This window comes from Odontesthes bonariensis, chromosome 13 (genome assembly GCF_027942865.1).
Source record: "Odontesthes bonariensis isolate fOdoBon6 chromosome 13, fOdoBon6.hap1, whole genome shotgun sequence".
NCBI classification, from domain to species: Eukaryota; Metazoa; Chordata; class Actinopteri; order Atheriniformes; family Atherinopsidae; genus Odontesthes; species Odontesthes bonariensis.
The window spans coordinates 20,194,824-20,215,443 of NC_134518.1; the positions used below are offsets into that span (position 1 = coordinate 20,194,824).

The following is a 20,620-nucleotide window of genomic DNA, read 5'->3' on the forward strand; positions in this document are numbered from 1 at the left end:
ACAGAGCGTCACATCTCTCCAAACGCCCATCAAACTTTCACCACAGCATGCAGAGAGGACCCAGTCCTCTGGAAGAGGCCTGTTAGAGACAACGAGGACACGCTGGATCCTGGACTTGTAGGTGGACAGCGATGGAGACACTTCTGTTAATGACTTTTGGTGCAGTTTGACCCTCCCGTGAATTCCCCCCCCCCTGAGAACATCTTCTTTAGTTTTCTCACCCTTTTATCGGCAGAGCGAGGGATGGAGCAAGCACCCAGCGCGCCGAGCCCTCCTCCAAAACCGTCCCATCACGAGCCCATCAGCTTCGGCATCGACCAGATTCTGGGAGCCGGCTCTGAACCGGAGAATGGGCGCACGCCTGGAAGGCAAAGTGGATCAGATTTAAGCAGCGGGGACGCTTATTACAGCTTAGGAAGCCCGACAGGGACCAACGCGCCCTCGTACACCGCGCTGTCTATTTCGCTCTCCGGCATAATGCCTCCGGTGGAGGCTTCAGGTTCGTACGGAGAGAGCAGGAGTCTGGGCAGTCGGGGAGTGATACGAGTCCCGGCTCACAGACCCGTGACAGCCCCGGGACCCCCGACCCCGGTCCAGAGTGCTGTTCCTGGGTTTGGAGGGCTGTGCTTTCCCTGGATAGGAAACAGGTTCGCTAAGGACAGAATATCAGGTAGGCCAGTTGGTACACCAAATGAGTTCCCCTCATAAATATTTGATCATGTTGGAAACAAAAATAGAACCACTTCTCAAACATTAAAATAACACACACCTGGCTTTTCACGGTCAAATGAAAGACTTTCTCGTCAATCACAGAAATTGTTTAAAGTGGCAGAAAAGACATTAGGCTATAATAATTTGTATATTATTTTTAGATAAAGTAATATCCTCATCGACACTTAGATAGTATCAGCAAAGGTCACGGTTTTACAGATTTGCATCGTGTTTTAAGAGTTTCTTTTTCAATTCCTAAATCATAAAGATGGGAAAAAAGAAAGTTTCAAAAATTTGCTCGAAAATGTATAGAAATATTATTAATATGCTGTACAATTATTTATTGGATAATATATTAACAAAATGTCAGAATTCCCTGCAACAGAGGTGCAGATGAAGCGTTTAAAGTTGATGTAAAACATTTTATTACACAAAGAATGTAAAGGCCCGTCTCAAGGAAGATTAATAGCCCCCTTTTTTCTTTTTCTTTTTTTAATCACAGGGAAATAATTTATGTGATGGTGTTGGAAATAGGCCTAAAGGCCTGCTGTCATCTCTGGAATTAATGGTGCAGAAATCAACTGTTAAAAGTCCAAACAAGTTTAAGAATTTCTATTTATTTAGTTTTTATAACTGTACTGTTTCAAATAGCGTACTTTGGTCAGACTCATGTCACACAATAGATTGCATATAGGATTTCTCAAGTTTCTGATTCAGTCAAAACAGGGAAGTGCTGTATAACAGTGCAGCTGTAAGTGATAATGGCCTTAAATTTCCACTCAGTGTGAGCAGTGAATCAATCTGCTCGGCGTTGTCTAAAATCTACGACTCACCAGAGTGTTTCCTCCCTGCAGCCGCTCTGGTGCCGTTCGCAGTTACGCGGCGGATAGGACACCCTTACCAGAACCGGACTCCTCCGAAACGGAAAAAGCCCCGGACCTCCTTTTCCAGAGTTCAGATCTGCGAGCTGGAGAAACGCTTCCACCGGCAGAAGTACCTGGCCAGCGCCGAGCGGGCAGCCCTGGCCAAGAGCCTGAAGATGACAGACGCACAGGTCAAAACCTGGTTTCAGAACCGCAGGACCAAGTGGAGGTTGGTATGAAAGACTGTGTTCAAATTTGCACCTGCATTCCAACATGTTTCACCACAAGAGAAGCCAGAGCCAGGCAGCACAGGACCTTTTCAAAAATTAAACTTTCCTCCTGGAAAGAAGACCAACCACGTGATTTCCTGTTAGTTGACCCCCTCGACACGGAACAACATCAAATTAAAAAGAAAAAAATAAATAAATACACACACATTCATACACACATACATACATACATACACGCACACACACACACACATATATATTTATATATGTAGGCTATATACTAAATAAGTAAACTTTATTTGATCAAATCTGAAGCCACATTGTCTTTATGCATTTATTTATCTGAATTATTTTCTATGTGTGTGTGTATTTTCTCACGTGCTACAGGGCAAAGAGGTTGTTTTTGAAAAACTGTTTTTGGGGCGTAAACACCACACTTTGTGTAATTTCAGCCCAGTCTAAAATTCTAAATGGAAAAAAAAAAAAACTCTAAAATGAAGGCTTTCTCAAACATCACAGACCGTCTTTATTTTGTACATTTGTATGCTTAAAACAGGTCTTCTCTCATTTTTGGCATCTTGTAATCCTACAAACATCAAACTGCTTCTTTATGCTGCACATGGAGCGGACGTGTGTGTGTTTGTTTTGTTTTTTTTTCCATGTGGCGTGGGGGAAGGTTCTTTAACATGTAACCTCATATTTAGTTGATTTCTAAATGTTTAATTTCCCTCATGTCGTCTTTTAGGAGACAGACAGCCGAGGAGAGGGAGGCGGAGCGTCAACAGGCCAATCGCCTCATCCTGCAGCTGCAGCAGTCCGCCCTCCAGAAGTCCCTCAGCGAATCAGCGGTGTCGGATCCACTGTGCGCCCACAACTCCTCCCTGTACGCCCTGCAGAACCTCCAGCCGTGGGCCGAGGAAAGGGAATAAGGAACACGATGGATCGATTCAATGAGGACGGTGGGAAATATTTTAGAGAGGGAGAGAGAGAGAAAAAAAAAGTGTGACCATAAAAACCGAGGTTGGGTCACACCCATTTGATCCGATGGTTTTGGAACTGGACATAAGGCTGTGGTGAGTGATGTGCGTTTATTGGGAGAGACTTAGATGGACTGTTTCTGCAGCCCTGTACGTGGAAACTGCTTGGAAAAGTTTGCAAATTTAAAAAGGAGCTGAAAAGGACTTGCCATTAAAACTTATCGTCACTGTCTTTGTCCTCTCATGCTTGTACTTATTCTGTTTATTAGAATAAGAGGGGGGGAATCAATGTACTTTATGCTGTATACCTGAAGGATGTAAAGGAATCTGCAAAGTCAAACACAAGATTTTGTGTTCTAGTGAAGGTGTCTTTCTCTCTTTATTCTGAAGCTGACTGTGCTGCACTCGGCCACAGTTTTGTAAAGGAAGGGAGGATTTATTTAGTCACCGACTAAATAAAAACACATAAAAGCAAGGCCTACACTTTAACACATATACTGCAGAGAACATGCATCAAAACGTGTCGATAAGATTTAAATTAATACATCTGCTCTGCAAAATACAAAATGTCTTAAAAATGAGAAAAAGGCTGGGGGGGGGGGGGGTATTATTTATTTGCTCTGGTGCTCAGAACTCATTTTTAAAGAATATTCATGCATCCAACAATCGCCTGCACGTAGAAATGGTGCACCACTTTGCCCCCACAAAATGTTTCCCCAAGTGTTGCAATATGGGGGGAAATGCTATTTTGAGCAGTAATAAAAGAGAAGCGGGCATCCAGCTCAGTGAGGTGAAGAAAGAGAAATATGAAACAGTTGGGTAATAAAAGGAGTGATGCATGTTCAGTGATGGTGGTGAAGTCTTTTCATATTCCCATTGCTTTATTTGTTGGTTTTTAAACGCAGGCACAAACTCTTTTTGTACTTTCACTGTACATGTGTAAATACCAGTATAAAATGTTGTTGTGACTCTCTTTGCTCATGCTCTTTCTGACGCACCATGGGGAAAAAAAAAGAAAGAAAAAAAATATTCATAGGTTTTTTAACTCGCTGTTATGATGATGTACAAACGAGAAGAACGTGTGGAGTGAGGAAAAAAACAGCAGACATCAGCTGGATTTATTTCTTGAAAAGTTCATTGATAAATATAATGATTTTATACAATATCTCAACACACACATAATTCTAATTTTGACAGTTTTAAGTGTCTGTCTGTATGCCTGTCCATCTGTCGGCCAGTCTATCAGGGAGTACATGTCTGGGTACATTTTGCATCTAATTTCTATGACACTATTGGCAGCACAGTGAGCGAAAGCAAATTCTTATTATATAGTCTAACTTGATCTTCAGAATGATGGCTCTTGTTTGAAACATGGCTTCCATTCCTCCAGAATCAGTGTTAAGGTCATCATCTTCAGTGTTATTCTCAGATCTTTGTCTCCGTTCACCTTCCTTCCTCCCAGCGTCTTCCCCTCACAGTGAAATGTTGGTCGCTCTTTGTCAACATTTTTAAACAGGCAGAGCTGAGAACGAAACTCTCCTCTCGGGCAAAAACACAGTCATCATTTCAGCATCCACAAGATGAAACTACATGCCAGAAATAAATATTGAGCCAAGCAGGACCTTTACATCAGGACACATAGACAAACGCATGCAAATGCCTGTATCGTTCCCTCTCTTTATGCCAGAAAATGGGTTCTTTATTGAACTATTAATGTCATGATTACAGAGTCGCCTCCAAACAGACAGAGGGACAGACAGAGGGACAGACAGGTATCCGACAGACGCACATTATCTCAGAGAGGTGAAAGGAGACCACACGAAAACGGCAGATAAATATCTACAGTACACTCAAGGCGTTGAAACCTTCAAACACTGACGAATACACACAAACACACAGCAGAACTTAAGAAGAGTGTCAGGCTTGTGTCTGAGTTTAGTCTGAAAACAGGAGGGATGCCACACACAGGCCTGGATTCTTACTTGTAAGCATTTAGCATGAGTATATCGCCACCAAGTCCACAGGGCACCGATGCACTATTGTGCTGTGGGCAACTGTCCTGCATGCTTAACAAAACTGCTCCTTTCTCATTTTCTTGCAGTGACACAGGAATTCATAATGAAAACGGCTATTAATCTGAGCCGCGAGTGAGCAAGGTGTGCTGTCAGTTGATTTCACAGGCTTTTAAGAACCGTTCTTGCCTAAAACACCATACCAAATGAGGGAGGGGCAGTATATTCACACAGTGGAATGAGGCGCACACAGTCCAGGAGGACGGTAACTGTCACAACAGCAACAAACGAAGGAGACACAGACGAGGCTGACAGTCACAGAACGATCACATTTTGTCTGAAGAACGCTTTCTGAAACCAGAGAGTTTGTCACCATATTTGTTACACTAAGAGGCCTCTCATGCGGTTCTGTGGCACACTGTCATGCCCAAAATGGCAATTTTTAGCTACTTGTTTCCCTTCTCACACAAGTTAAGCTCTTCCCATTTTTTCTTGCAAATTCTTGTTCATCTCTCATCCTCCCCATCTTCCTTCTCTCGCGCTGTGTTTTCATCTGTTGCTCCATCGCCCTCTTGTTTGTTGTTTAGATGACGTTTTCAAAGAGCTGTAGAGACCTCATGATGTTTTCATCCTGTGCCAAAAGAAATTAAGAAGCTGGCTGTGAGGAGAAAGTCCTCCAACAATCACCCTTTAATTCATTTCACTGGCCACTAGGGGGCAGTAAAAGGTAATAAAATCTTAATGATCTCACTGAAGACAAGAACACTGATAAAGAACATAGCAAAGAGCATAATTAATAGCGATGACAGTGAGACTTGCAAAGGTGGGAGGCCTTTAATGGTTGGTGATATTTGTCCTTTTTTAATCTTTCTTTTTTCTTTGACTTGTCAGTTTAGGTGGTGCAAATAACATCTGCAATGACTCTGCTCTGTTGTATTCAGCCATCATAGTTATTCATGAAAGTAATACGGATTGTCATGTTTGAATAGGAAAAAATACTGTACCTCTTGACAAGAGAAGATGAATTCATCGAGAGTGACCACACCATCTCTGTTTTTGTCCATTTTCTGTGGGCAGATGCACACACATTGTCAAATATTAAATATTAAAGACATGCAGTTTGTGAAAAAAACCCTGGAATACACACTAATCTGTGAGATGTTAAGTTTGCCACTGCTCATGCTGACAGACTCGTTTTTTTGTGCCGTTGTAGCTACCAGATATACAAAGTATGCTGTGTTTAAATGATGCAGCCTTGTTCAGTGAGTCCTTGGTGTTTGTGAGCAGTTTATCAGATGTAAATAAAGGAATCGGGCGTTGGTACCTGAAAGAAGGCATCCACATGCTGTTTGGGAGCATCAGTTTTTAAGACAGGGTAGGTGTACTTCCCCATCATGTCATATATGGCCCTGACGATGTCAGTCATCTCCTGTGAAACAGAACAGAGACACACAGACCCAGTGAGTCCTGAGTAATAAAACCCTACAGTAGAGGGGGAGGGGGCAACACAAACCTCTTTGTTGATGTATCCATCTCTGTTGATGTCGTAGAGGTTAAAGGTCCACTGGAGCTTCTCTGTAACAGAACCCCTCAGCAGGGTGGACAGAGCTGTCACAAAGTCCTGATGAACAGAGAAACTAAGTAAGAGTGACAAACTGCAAAACGTAGAAGAGGGGTGAGTATCGGCAGGCAGAGAGGTGGAAAAGGGACTTTAGATGAAATCAAACCTCGAACTTTATGGATCCTGTGTGCCCTGCGTCGAATGCATTGAACAGGTAGTGTGCGTAGGTGCTGGCATCTACAGCAGCAGAGGAAGAGACCAGTTTACTTACTGGGTAGAGTAGATACAGAGACAAAGAAAACACACACACACACACACACACACACTTCACCTCCATGTGGGAAGAACTGCGAGTAAATTTGCTTGAAGGTATCCTCGTTTACGATGCCACTTGGACACTCCTGAAAATACAGAACGACACAAAAAAGAGTGTGAAAACAAGACGGGCCTGCATCAGGAGCGGGTCTGATAGGTGTCTGGTGGAGGGTTCAACAGATGCAAACTGTGATGGAATCAGTCAGTCAAACTATCACAGCGGGTGTTGCCTAAAAGCTAAAAAATGAAACAGCCAAATTTCACTTTGTAGATATGAATATTGCCAACTCTTATTTCTAAGCCGAAGTTGCAATTTCTCACCCATTCTCCTGGGTTTGAGTTTTTGTAGGGAGCTTTAGTCTAAATTATCCACCTGTCAGTGATTCAATTAGTTCTTTTTCTTTCTTTTTTTGACAACCTAAAACATATTCATTATGTAGAAAAATGATCTAAAGGCATGATCTGAAATGTTGGTTTCTTCTATTAGTCTAGTTATTTTATATTTAACCACAAGATAGAGCTACAGAGTATGCAGCAATTACAGATGATACAACTATCAGTAAAATGTCGTCCATAGACCATATATGGACTTGCAGCTGAAATATTTACATGATTTCTTTTTGTTAATGTCAAACCCTCCAATTTAAATTCAATGCTACTTAAAGCAATTTGTCTGCAGTTTAAATACAAATAGTGCTCATTTCGATTCAAAATGTAAATAAAAAAAGAGTTTGTGACTTTTAAAACCCAATATTTAAACATGAAAATTGTAAAAAAAAAAAAATGACCAAACTGAGATTTCTTCTTTTTTTTAAATATGAGAAACATGCGATGTCATCCACATGACGGCCAGGATTAATTGCTTATTTCAGGTGGACAATACCAAACTATGACGCACTTTTTTTTAACAAGAAAGAACTAGAGGAAGGAGAGGCCAGGTGCCTGCAGTCCAGACCTGTCAACCTGACCAGAAAATCTTTGATGTGTTATAGAACACAAAAATATTACAGAGGATCGTCTGAAATTCCATATCAAGCCAAAATGGGGCAACATTTTGCTTCTGTGAGTACAGCAACATGATCTTTTCAGCTCCCAAACACTTGTAAGTGCGAACTAGAAAAGAACAGCCTGTTTAACGTTTTTGACACTTGATGTGGAATTGAAATTCAACATTAACTAATATTTTACAAATTATAAACTGGGATACTGCACAGGTCAGCATGTAGCATTGCAATAAAGGATTAATACAGTTGTCAAATTCACAAAGCCAAGGTGGGGGGTACGTATTCAAACACTAGCACAACAACGCGTGTCTCCCCTACATTAATCTTATCAACAAGATTTCGAGATGTGCCAACCCTCACAAGTAGAACTTAAAACTCGAAACTCAATTAGTTGTTCCATCAGAAAATAAGAAAGAAAAAGATAATTATGGTAAAACAAGAAAATAAATCATGAACACCTGGGTTCACTCAATGGGCCTCATGCAAGAACATTTTCGTATTTTTATTCTAAATTTCTCTTACTTTTTTCGTAAGAAGGTCTCGTACGAACACGCCACGTCAGATTCAACAAGCGCTCTTAACTTCGGAAAAAGTGTGTAAACGACCTGCGTAAATGATGAATCACACCTGTGCGTATCTTAAGTTCACGTGCACGAGGATAGTAGATTTGCATACTCCACGCCCTAAATGATACCATATAAGGCTGTGCTTCCTCGCTGCTGTGCCAGGAAGTGTTGAGTGCTGAGAATACGGGCTCTGAGATTAAAGTTCTGCTTTCAGAGATCCAAAAAGGAAAATCTGTCATTTTTAGCAGTGTCAGCAGTGGACGGGACCTGCTAAAGTGAAGAAATGGGAAGCAATTACGAGTGCTGTTAATACCATGTCAGCGAAATAAAAAAATAAATGGTTTGATATGAAAATGGCTTAAAAAAAAACGTCTCGCCCTGGGCAGGCGATCGATGACTGCAACTAAAGCCGTGCAATCAGTTGTTGCCTCATCATGATGGCACTTTGATGGGGTGGTCCATGAGGGGGGTCTTCTGGCACCACAGCTTCTTGTCTGCCTGGGCTGGTTCAGGTTGTAGGAGACCCTCGTTCATGGCAATATTGCGCAAATCTGGCATGCCTCCTCTGGGCTATTTTGCCCCCAGCTGTATCGAGACACACCCACCTGGCCTTCAGCAGTGCGCTCCACAACGGCACGGGTGTTTTGATGCGTATATGTCTCGTGCTCCAATTATGATTGGCAGTCCAGCCACGGCATGAAAGTCCCTCTTAATTTGCACTTGTTGGACAGCGGTGTATGGGAATTTGATGTACCGTGGGTGATAAACTGATGAGAGCTTTGATGACCAAGGGGAGCGCACGGCTCACAGAGGACTGGGACACTCCGATCTGTCTCCAATCTCCCTCTGAAAGGTTCCCGTGGCCAAAAATCCAAGGGTGGTGAGGACCTGGACATGTGGTGGAATTGGGTTTGATCGGCGTGTTTCTCTCTGGAGTTGTGGCTCTAGCAATTAAGCTGCATATTTGTAGCAGCACAGTCCTTGGCAATCTGAATCGCGATCTCAGCCATTCGTCTGTCTCCACACGCTCTCTTCCAAGAGCCTGACGCGCTGAGGCGTCCAAAAGTCGCAAGTCAGCCGCTGGTTACGCTTCCCATTATATACAGATTCAAATTAACCTTCGATTAGTGCATATTTGAAGTCAAACAGAATAATGTCAGCATCATTGTTGGGTATAATGTATATATTTATTTATGTTTTCTTCAAAGTAATTAAATATACAATCCATTAGTCAAGCAAACGTGATTTGAATAACAGCGGACTATTTTACGAAACTCCTACGACAGCTCTGGATCACTCGTAAATTCTGTTCGTACCTGAAAGAAAACGTAAAATACGAAAAGATTGGTGAATGCGCAAATTCTCTTAAATCACTCGTACGGACGATTTAAGAACAAATCTGTGCGTACGAAAGCTTCTTGCATGAGGCCCATTGATTGAGTGATGTGCTGAAATTCATCCTGCAAGTCATGTTAAAGATGCAAAACCCGAGTGACAGATCCAAATTAATAATATACCTTCAGTGAGTGTGAATTTTGAACTAACTCAGCAAAGACACACACTCTCATATGCACACATCTCGTAAAGTCTCTTACATTCTTGAAGCCCCTGTAGAGCACTTGGAGCTCTCTTTTACTGAAGTTAGTTTGAGCTTCTAGCTGGTCGAGGCCCTCTGGTCGATGGCACACCATTGTCATCTCCAAGTCATCATCAGCTTTGTCTAAAGGGACAAATACAAAGAGAGGAAGAAAAAAATACAAATCATTTGGAATGATTTTGGCGAAAGGAGTGACATCAATTTGAAGAGGAGAGGAGGATGAAAGATGGAGGTGCAGAGAGGTAGAGGTCTGATCAGCGACTCTATGTTCCTCCTCTCCGCGGTCCTATCATTAACAACTCATTACTCTCCTCGCTGCAGGGGATGAGAGAAAGGACACATCATTGACTCTACTCACACACACACACACACACTCATCTATAGGTGAACATCAGAGTATAAAATCTAACACCCTCCCCATATCTCTTTTCCTCTGCACAACTCACATCATCCCTGAAGCAATCTACAGTGTAATAATTATGCATACTGTTATGAATGTGCAGAATTTAATAGAAGTACGAATAAAAATTCAGAATATGATAAAGTGCTCATAATGTGAAGAAGTAAAAGGCTGGAGCAAAAAAAAAAAGGAAAGAAAGAAAAATCTTGGTGGTGTTTAAATAATAACATGCTGTGTTTAATGAAGGCCTTTCCAGAATATTATCTGTGTGATTGAACAGCATTTTAAGAAAGTCTCATAATTTGTGTAAAAACTCAGCGATAACCATACGCTTATAATAACGATAAATCCTCATAATCTTTAACAGACTTAAGTTGCTGGACTCTCTGCGCCAGCACCTCAGAAATTAGGCTTGTTAGTCTTCACACAGGTCGAGGCGTGTGCAGCTCTCATGCTTGCTGTCTGCGTGAGATTGAGCTGGAATGGCCCATCTGATGATCTTTTTAACATCGGTTTGAAAATGATATGTTCCCCACTAGTCCACCGACCAATCCAGAAGTGTTTGATTTGTGACAACATGCTTCATTTTCCCAGTTTGAAAAGTTGATTACCGAAGAGATAAAACTCAGTTGAAATGAGCACACGATTGTAGCAGAGAATGCTTTGAACATGGAATGTGTCACGAGACACGGAGTCGTCTAAGCTTCCGATTCTGCTGTAATTGCGGGTCACACAGTGTGAGGTTCACCCCGTCTTTTGCAATCAAGACTTTGAACCATCGGCAGTTTTGAAATAGAAACATTTTTGTCTGTGTGGCAACACCATTAGTGCTTTGTGAAGCCTCATTACACCAACTAATCTCCAGTTCTGTCCTCTCAATGAATCACAGGTATGAGGTCGGCACTTCACCGTGCAACTTTATCTCACTGCTAAATCAACCCTCGGTCATTAGTCTAACCTTTTCAGATCGAGTACACTGTGTTTCTGCTTTATAAATCACAGACAGCACATTCGGTTTGAATTTTTCCTACCAGTATTGATCAAACACAGAAATGATGGAATCATTCTCAGTGTACATGCTAATGCAATAACATCACAAAAGAAAACAGAACTAATGATAATAATATGTTGTCCTGCAAGACCTCTTTGAATTGAGCCACCTTATTTGGTGTATTTTGGAAGCAATACGAGTTTGTAGATTGTTGAGTTGCTCAGCAATTAATCATCATGCAGCTCCTAACCCCTCCTTCCTCTCTCTGTTTTACACACACCTACGTACAGAAACACACACACACACACACACACACTACTGAAGGTCATGTGCTTCATCCCACAGAAAGATCTTGCTTTGACAGCATCCCATTGGGGTGGAAGTTCAGACTCTTTTTTAAAAGGAGCAATATCAACACGCACACACACACACACACACACACACACACACACACACACACACACACACACACACACATCAAAAGAATACTAAAACAGTAATACAGAGGTACTACAGAACATATTGTATGCATGTGAAACACAACATATATTAACACAACATTGGAACTTGCACACTGGCCATATAGAAGCAGTTACAGTCACACTTCATGCTTTCACCAAAAACCATCAATGTGCAGATTGTCCCATCTTACAGCAAATCACACATTTTAAAGAGAAACCACAACAGGGACAGCTTTTTTTTTTTAAAGCAGCTTATATCACGGCAGCAGGAGGGCTTGGTAAGACTGCAGTATAAAGATCATTTGATAAACTCAGCATGTGAGCACACGAAGAACTGCACGGATACCTGAGGTTGAAGTGTGCCTTATATAAATAAAATTATCACAAGTGTGTAGTCTACATTGTGAGAGTTGGCTTTAGATAGTGTTCAGATTTCATTTTGACATATTTTACCAGTAACATTTAGTCAGAGAGTAAATGATAAGAGAAACGTCTCACATGGTTGCCTGTTAACTGTCTCCATGGAATGAGTGGTGATTCATTTCAAGAAGGGAAATTATACTAAGCAAGATGTACTGTATGCACATGTTTTTTTTTCAGGCTTGCCAACAAAAAAAAAGATTGTAGAGACTCTAAACATGAAGCATCTGTTCACATCTTAAAGCGAGTGGAAAACAAGATGAGATCAATTGAAACATGTATGAAGAATTGAGAACACTGGTGATCACACACTACTGATGCACTGGATATTTTCCAATCTTGACTTTCAGTGAGCTGAAGCTGCGTTAGGCTCAGTTTTCTTCATTCAACATGACATTCGGCAATTACAGTAAGAGAAATGTTGGAGTTTTGCGGCAGTTTTGTTATCTGTGGACAAATCGGCGAGACAGCTGCCAAGTAAGAATACTAACGCTATCAGCACATGGTGAAAAACTACAGATCCTCAGTATTTGAGAATTTATGCAGTTAAGAGTGAAAATCTGACTCTTGAACAACAGCAGCACCAAACCATCTAACATTTGATGTATTTCCAGTGTGGGCTTTTTTTTCTCTTTCTTCTCAGATCTTCTTTTCAAAAAGTTGCTTGTCGACAGGAAAAATAGAATAAAAAGCTAACCACGACTCTGCTGATTGAATTTGAGCTGGACTGGATGATGGCAGTATGGCGACTCACCCTCCACAGAGATGACTCCCAGTAGGTGCAGCATTTTGACGGCCCCACAGCACAGCAGAATGATGACTATAGTGCTCAAGCTGCTGTCGCTCTGCTCCCCTCTTTCCATTTTGATTACCTCCTACTTTCCTTTGGTCTCACTCTTTATCTTGAAGCGTTCTGTAACTAACTTTTCTTCTTATTCCAAATAATAACCGAGTTTACATACTGCAGGACTAGAACACTCTTAAACCTTTGCTAAATGCAGCTTTCCGTTAACTTAATTCTACACCAGTCAGCTAATTTTCTTCTCTAAAAAGCTTTCATGACCATAAACTTTCTGTCCATCCTGCTTCCTCCACCAGTGAGCTCTGCGCTCACCTGCCTCTCTTTATTTCAGTCTTTTTATCCCCCAGCTTCTCCACTCCCCTGAGCATCTCCCTCTTGTGCCCTGACCTTCTCTCCATCCCACTAATTCTCCATCTCTCTGCATCTTCATGCCCCACAACCCCCCAGTCCCCACTGTATTTCAGCCACTGTGTCCTTCACTTTATAGGACTGGGCTTTAACTGGAGGGTCCGTCCTGAGCGTGCTGTAACAATGATAAACTCACCTTCAGCTGTTCCACCATATGTGTTTGTGTGTGTTCATGAGGAGATCGGCGCTTGATTAATTGTTGCCATTTACACACAGTCATCTCCAATCAACAGAAGGCTTAATTCACTGCAAAGTGACTTTTCTAACTGGACACGCCCTATTCCTTTCATGTGACTTTTTCCTCGATTTCCTCGATCTAATTCAGAAATCATGAAATACTTGGTAAGAATTTCACTAAAATGTGGGTTTTATATCAATAAAATGATTCTTAATGAGAGGATGCAGTGCATCAAAGGAAGAGCTATAACTCATTAATACCAGCAGGGGGAAGCAGAAACCAAAACACAGCACACCAGTGTGTCAAAACAGCCCAAAAAAGCTTTCAGGTTTCATATTTAGCTGTTGTTTTAGCTATCTAGCAAGTGCTATGAAAATCCAACCAAACATCTTCTTTTCCAAATAAATCATGATTTGTTGTTAAGATGTAAATCATTCAATGCAGGTGAGGTACTTTGCATGCTATATTCTGTACAACTGTGTCAAAAATGAGAAAAAATACAATGTGCTCTCAGTTTGCCAGCATATCACTAAACCTCGGCATGAATTCTTAACTAAGGAAAAGTGAGATATACTTATCTTTGTGGAAAACGCTAGTGTGCATTACACTATGCCACATTTTCCCAATTTAGTTGATATTCTTAATTTTTAGAGGAGTTCAACAAAAACGTGACTAAATAAATAGCTAAATAATAGCTAAATAACATATTTGGTCTTTTGAGACACTACAGCTGTCTTATTTTTCCATAACAGCCATGGGACTTTGGGAAGTTTGTCCTAATCCTGATCTGTCCATTAAGTTCAGCTGAAAGAGCAACCACGTCAAGGGTTGCATTGTCTTCTCTCACCATAAAACTCACATTTTAGAAGGACCCACAAGCGAAGAAGGCAGGCAGGTTCATACTCAGTCTAGGCCATCATGCAATGGAGCATCGTCTTGCATAAAGATCCTGGATTTCATGAAATGCCACTGCTTTCCTCTCCTAGTACTGCTTGCAGAAAGTATCTTCCAGAAGTTGGCAGCAGAATTGAGAGTTTGCAGTCTATCTTTAACCAGTCTGACTTGCTCAGCTCATTCCAGTCACTCTCCTTGACCCTGCTGAGGCCTGACTTGAAGTGGTGCCCTGTGTCTGTTCCAGCACTGGCTCAGTCACTCATTTTATCTGCCAATAAAACCTTTAAAAGCCTATGTTCAGGTATTATTAGATTTTACTTAGCGGTGAGTTGCTGTGTGCCATCCTTGCTTATTTTGGCCACGACTAAACACCTGAGTCCTTGTAATTCTGGCATAAAAAAGTAAGGGGCGGTTGGTGGGGGTTAAGCAGCCACCCCATGTACAGAGGCTACAGTCCTCACTGCAGCGGGCCCCGGTTCGAGTCCCGCACCGGACGGCCCTTTGCTGCATGTCTTCCCCCTCTCTCTGCTTCCTGTCCCTCTCCAACTGTCCTATCATTAAAGGCATAAAAAGCCCCCCCCCCCCCCCAAAAAAAGTAAGGTAAAAGTCCAGTCATTTTGCCTAAGCATGCACACATTAATGTAAGGTTTCAATCACTTCAGATAGCATACTCACTAAGTAAAACAAACCCCAATCACTTGAAAATAATTTAACCAAATGAGCATCTAGGTTTATGCAGTCTGGAGTTGGAAAATCAGCACAAAAATACAGATAATGACAAAATACTCACAGGCCTAAAAGCTTAACACATAGTGCAGACAGAATCTTTTTGTAGTGCTAAAGTACTGGTACAAGCTGGCGATTTATAGCATCCATTTAAATACAGCAGGGATCTGTGATTGCCAAGTGTGCTCAAGTGCAGCTGCTCCCCTACAGACTGCAGGGGGCTCTGCTGCATCACAAGGTTTCCAACAAAGACAGAAGTTCCACTTCTACTTTATTTACCATTCAGGAATCACAGTAGCCATGCTGGGGACAATTAAACTTAGTGGCATGAGTATGAATATGATTTATGTGTTTACTACACAAACACAATTGAACACAGTGAAATACGAAACTTCCTGCAACAACTGATGCACAATGGAGGCTCAGTGTAGTATTATTAGACCAAAACATTATAGGCAGCAGAGCATCTGCTAACAAAATAATCTGATTTCACTTTGTCACTGTAGTCAAGACGATGAAAAGCTGGTGCAAAAAAAAGTAGCCATGTGAGGTTGTGAGGACACAGTGAGTTTGGTCTATTTGGCTTCTGGAAACACATCCCAGAACAGGATGACAGTTAAACACAATCAAATTTCAGACGTGGTGATTGCAGTAAACTGAATACCTAACCCTGCTACTTTTCAGACAGAGTAGCCCATCACTCTGTTCTTTTCTGCTCCTTCTGCTGGAGCTATTTAATTTGAGTTTTTTAACAGGAGTCGCACACTTCCCAGGCTTTAGAGGCACTGCAAAAGGTAGAAGCAGGTAATTGCTTTTGAAAGGTGAAATATTTCCAATACTTAATTGTTACATGTACCAAATCAAGATCAAGGTTGGCTGTTGGTTTCTTCTATTAGTCTAGTTATTTTATATTTAACCACAAGATAGAGCTACAGAGTATGCAGCAATTACAGATTACAGTCCAGGTGAGACATAGATGGTTGAGGATTGATAGGATTTACAGACACAGGCCGAGCCAGCTCATTTTAATGAGTTTATAATTTACCAACAACAGAGGCTCCACGTGTTTTGGTACAAATATAATAGGCTGCGAGCGTGACAGTGACCCTGCTTACCACTTGTGAAGTTGTTGAATATATTTGAGCTGGACTCTTTGGCGCTGATCCAAACAAGCATTTACTGTGACATAGTTGCATTCTTTTTTTTTACTTCATTCTTCTTCTTGGTTCAGGACCATGGACAGTGCACAAGACTAATGGTTCTCACAAAGTCAGAAAAGCTTTACTCGTAATAAAAACAATTTGAGCTTATATTAGTTTATAATGGACAGCTATTAGTGCACAGGCCTACTACATCCATGCTTTGTTGGAAATAGAAGGCATAACATCAGTGTAAATCTGAGAGCCTCCTGGCTTCTTGTAACAGTGTATAACCCTGTAGTGTTCCCACTAGGATCAGAGATACTGAGAGTAGAAATTCAGGCGGTGATATCTAAAAGAAAAACATGAAAAGTAAAGAAGAGAACAAAACACGAAGAGCTGCAAAGATTTTGGCTCAGCGGGTATTGCGAGATTCTCATTCTAATTGTATTTCTTTTTACAAAGCATGTTGTGAGAGTGTTTAATACAAATGCAAAATGTATCCAGTGTATTACAACTGTTATTACTTTTATTATTCATTATATATGTTCATACAACATACTTTTGTGGCATTACTGATCAATTAATGCAAGTGAACAAAATTCACAGCTCGCTGTTTTTTATTTGTATTTTCATTCTTTCAACAGTAATTCATTTCATGTTGAGTAAATTGGTTATAGCAAGTCTTCATAAAACACACTATGACATTCACTGAAATACTGTCGACCCCATATTTTGCACTTGGAAAGTAAAACTTCCATTGAAGCCAAAAGTAAATCTAACCTCAAGTCTTCACCAACATATGTGACATGCATGATATGTTTTTAATCTCAGATTTTCAGATTCTTTTCCTTCTGTACTTATCTTCTGTACTTAAAGGGAATGCAATTCATTTGATCTCCTCCACTTGTCAGCTTTCTCCATATATTCTCTTTAAGCTATATATTTTCTATTTATATGGGCACTAGGCATCACAGCTTTCATTTCAAGCTGAAAACTCACTTAGTTCAAGAGTTAATGTTCTGCTAGACACTGGAAATAGTGACCTTGGAGATCATATATTTTCATTCTTATGGTTTAATTTCATCCCACCCTCCTGGCAATATCATTCAATGTCCTTTACAAGACAATGGTTCTGAAAAAAAAAGAAGAATAAGAAAAGGTAAAAAGGTGATCTCTATAAAAGTGGTTGCTCTAGCAAGTGACCACACAAGATTAGCCTTTGCCGTGAGATTACCCTCTATTAAAGGTTTTTCAACCTGAATGCAGTATTTCTATACAAGTGAAGTGTCAGTATAATGGAGTTCTCATAGGTCACACTTTCTGTTGCAAAGTTTTCACCAAACAGGTGAGAGCTAGAAACCCGCATGATCCATGCAATGATACATTCTGCAGACTTTGCAGGTGAAGAAAACTTAAATAAACCCAACCTAGAAAACCACCTTGAGAGCTTTGCTTCCTTCTGTCACATGAGTTATTATAAGCTATGGAGTCTGACAGTGAGCAAAAGCATGAAACATTCTTTTGTGGAGCCTATTTGGAGTATCAAGGGGTGGCCTAAAATGTGCTGCCAAGAGAGACTGGCTTCACTCTCCACCGCCAGCACACTCTGTCTTGAGTCAATACATACTCACTCACTGCCTAAAGCACAAGAACAGGACTGTTTATACATCCACCAGTGTCTAATGTTAGCTCTTACTTCCCTCTCCGTATCTTGCTTTTTTCTGTTTCCCACTAATTTTTCTCCCTTTCTTATCTGTCCCTCTCATCCTGCCAATCTAAGCTCTCCCTTTCCCTCTCGTAATGTGTCCTGTAATCCTTGCCAGAGAGTGTGTCATTTGCATAATCTGAATTAGCCTAATCTGCTGTGCTGGCGGCGATGAAGAGGGCTCGCTTTCACTGCACACTATCCAAGAAAGTAGCTGCTCCACTGGCCATGAGCTTTGGGGAGGTGGGGTCAGTTGTAACAGCCATATCCACTGTAAACCATGCAAAAGATGAACACATAATCATGTTCCACACTGTGAAGCTCTCAGTCTGAGACACATTGTTTTCCAGAGTCAAAATCCAAGTCAGTGGGCACAAGGCCAATCCCTGACTGGCCTTTGGCTGGTTCCCTGAAAGTCCAGTGACTTGCTCACACACAAACGCAAAATATTAAAGCACCCATGTGCATTGAACAACTGGCACCCCCATTCGTGCACACATATTACCTTAGCTTGTGAAGGAGAACTTAAGCGCTGGAGGGTAGGTGTTTTATTATGTGCCTGTGTAAGGTAGAGAACCCCCCCCCCCCCGCACACACACATAGAAAACTACACAATGTCACTTCCTCACATATTATTGTGGTACTGCCGATTATCTTTTGGAAGAGTGAGTGAAGTACAGCTCATTTAGACATACAGAGCAGCGTCCCAACATTGATTTTCGAGCAAATACATGTCTAGACCACGGATCCGCAGGAACACACTCATGGATTCTTAGGGATAAGGAAGACTTAATAAACAGTCACATCAGCTAATGAGAGCATGGAGGATGGAGAATAGGAGTAGACGAGAAATAAGAGGCATAAAAGATAGAAAGTAAAGGTATAGCAATGAGGAGGGCTCAAGAAAAGATTGTGTTGACAGCACATGAGGGGGAAACTGGAGGTAAGTAATGGAGGGAGAAAAAGAAGAAAAGCAGCTGGGGTAAGTGGAAGAGATGTGGAACTGTGAAAAACAACAATGTAAAGAAGCCGAGGGAGGCAGAAGAGCAAAAAGAAAGAAAGCTGATAAGAGGAGTAGAGTGATGGGTAAGAAAAAAAGAGCAAAGGAGGATAGGGAAAAGACTGCAGGGAGTAAGTTAGGAAGGCAGAGAAAGAAACAGAGAATTCACCTGGGAGCGGGGGAAAATGTTAGGAGAATTTTGAGGCCACCACAGGTAAACAAGTCCAAACAGACAGTAAATAAGTAGAAGAAAACTACAACCATTAAGAGTGCCAAATAAACACCAAGAACTCCTGTGAGAAGATTAAAACTATTTGAGAGAGCAGACACGTAAATGTCGATGTATTTCCTTTCCTAGTACAGCGATGATGCCATACTCAGAGGTTCTTGTCGGAATTGAATCTCTAAATATTGGAGATGATGCATGGGTCTGATGCAGTCGTGCACTGTCTGTCAGTGTTGTGATTCTGGGTTAAGTTATCAGCAGCTCCACAGAAATACTGCTTACATTTAGTGATGCACTAATCCTGCATGTAACTAAAGCACAAGAAAGATGCAACCGCCTCATTTTTCAAAATAGCAACAAATTTACACCTTGCTCACTCACGCCCTTGGGAGAGGTGTTTGTTTGGGCTTGTGAAGGAAAATAAAAACTTATTCAAAAGCTCAAACCAGCCATATGTGCTCACTTGGAATACGTCCTGTATGGGCTCATTTGGACTGAAAGCTGATAACAGCTTGCCTCCAGACATAAGTTTAAGTGACTGCACTCGAGAAGATTTTTTTCACTCTGGCACTGATCTCCTGCTTTTTGTGTCCATTCATTCATTCATTCATTCATTCATTCAGTTTGGGTTTGTTTAATTTGAACTAGGTTAACTCATTTTTAACCACATGAGGGACAATAAGTGAAAAACATTTCCCAAAGCAACAGGTCTTTAAGTCCCACTTCTCGCCTCTTCTGCACATTTGCACCTCTGACTCTGTTTCTCTTTCACATGGCCATGACTTACTTAGGAATACCCCAATCTCATAAAAAATCCTACCAAACCCTCCCACCCAAAACCGACATCTTTTGTTGCCATGGCTACCATGCTTCCAAGGTAACAGCAAGACAGGAAAGCAGTGTGTGAGCAGAGTGACAAATACCTTCGACATGTGTGTGTTTACTAGTGTTGACGCTCAGGTCTTTACACATACACACAAACACTCACACACGTCCATGTTTCACACTCTTTCTGCATTCCCTGAACCATCACATCTGAACACTTGGACTCTAAAACCATTTTAAACTTCAAATAATTAGCTCGGGGGGGGTCGAATACAGATATAGTACAATACAAGCACGCATGCACACAAAGATGTCGTCTCTTTCTTTCCTCCAATGGTTTGCTGTATCGAAAAAAAAAAAACCCACTAACATGGCTGCAGTCATTGTCTCACTAAAACTTTGTTGTGGAATAAACAGATGCACTTTTCCCTCTAGGAGCACCTGTTGCCCCTTTCATGTCAGTGCCTCTTAACAGAAACACCAGCAGTTATTAATCTTTGCTTCGCAGCTTGTGTACATGTCCCGTATGTTTGTTCTGGAGCGTGTATGTATGCGTGTGTGCGTGTATGCGTGTGTGTGTGTGTGTGTGTGTGCGTGTGTGTGTGT

At 41.3% G+C, this 20,620-nt stretch overlaps 2 protein-coding genes across 6 annotated transcripts in view; one reads left to right on the forward strand and one right to left on the reverse strand.

Annotated features, from left to right (window-relative positions):
* The first annotated feature begins 243 nt into the window (after positions 1-243).
* On the forward strand, positions 244-2,733 carry tlx3a (T cell leukemia homeobox 3a). Its single transcript, XM_075480658.1, has 3 exons — positions 244-670; positions 1,566-1,803; positions 2,550-2,733. Exons 1-3 carry the CDS (start codon positions 244-246, stop codon positions 2,731-2,733), a joined length of 849 nt encoding a protein of 282 aa, XP_075336773.1.
* A 1,135-nt stretch (positions 2,734-3,868) lies between these two features.
* kcnip1a (Kv channel interacting protein 1 a) overlaps positions 3,869-20,620 on the reverse strand; it is a 47,103-nt gene continuing 30,351 nt past the window's right edge. For 4 of the 5 annotated variants that reach the window (XM_075481442.1, XM_075481447.1, XM_075481443.1 and 1 more), the window contains exons 2-8: positions 9,835-9,959; positions 6,686-6,755; positions 6,521-6,591; positions 6,307-6,414; positions 6,118-6,222; positions 5,798-5,860; positions 3,869-5,424 (exon numbers count right to left, since the gene is read on the reverse strand). In XM_075481442.1, coding sequence (XP_075337557.1) covers positions 5,377-5,424; positions 5,798-5,860; positions 6,118-6,222; positions 6,307-6,414; positions 6,521-6,591; positions 6,686-6,755; positions 9,835-9,959 — 590 coding nt within the window. In that variant the 3' untranslated portion in view covers positions 3,869-5,376. Of the gene's footprint in view, positions 5,425-5,797; positions 5,861-6,117; positions 6,223-6,306; positions 6,415-6,520; positions 6,592-6,685; positions 6,756-9,834; positions 9,961-14,382; positions 14,531-20,620 lie in introns of those variants that run through there. The other variant, XM_075481446.1, reaches the window with a different exon arrangement.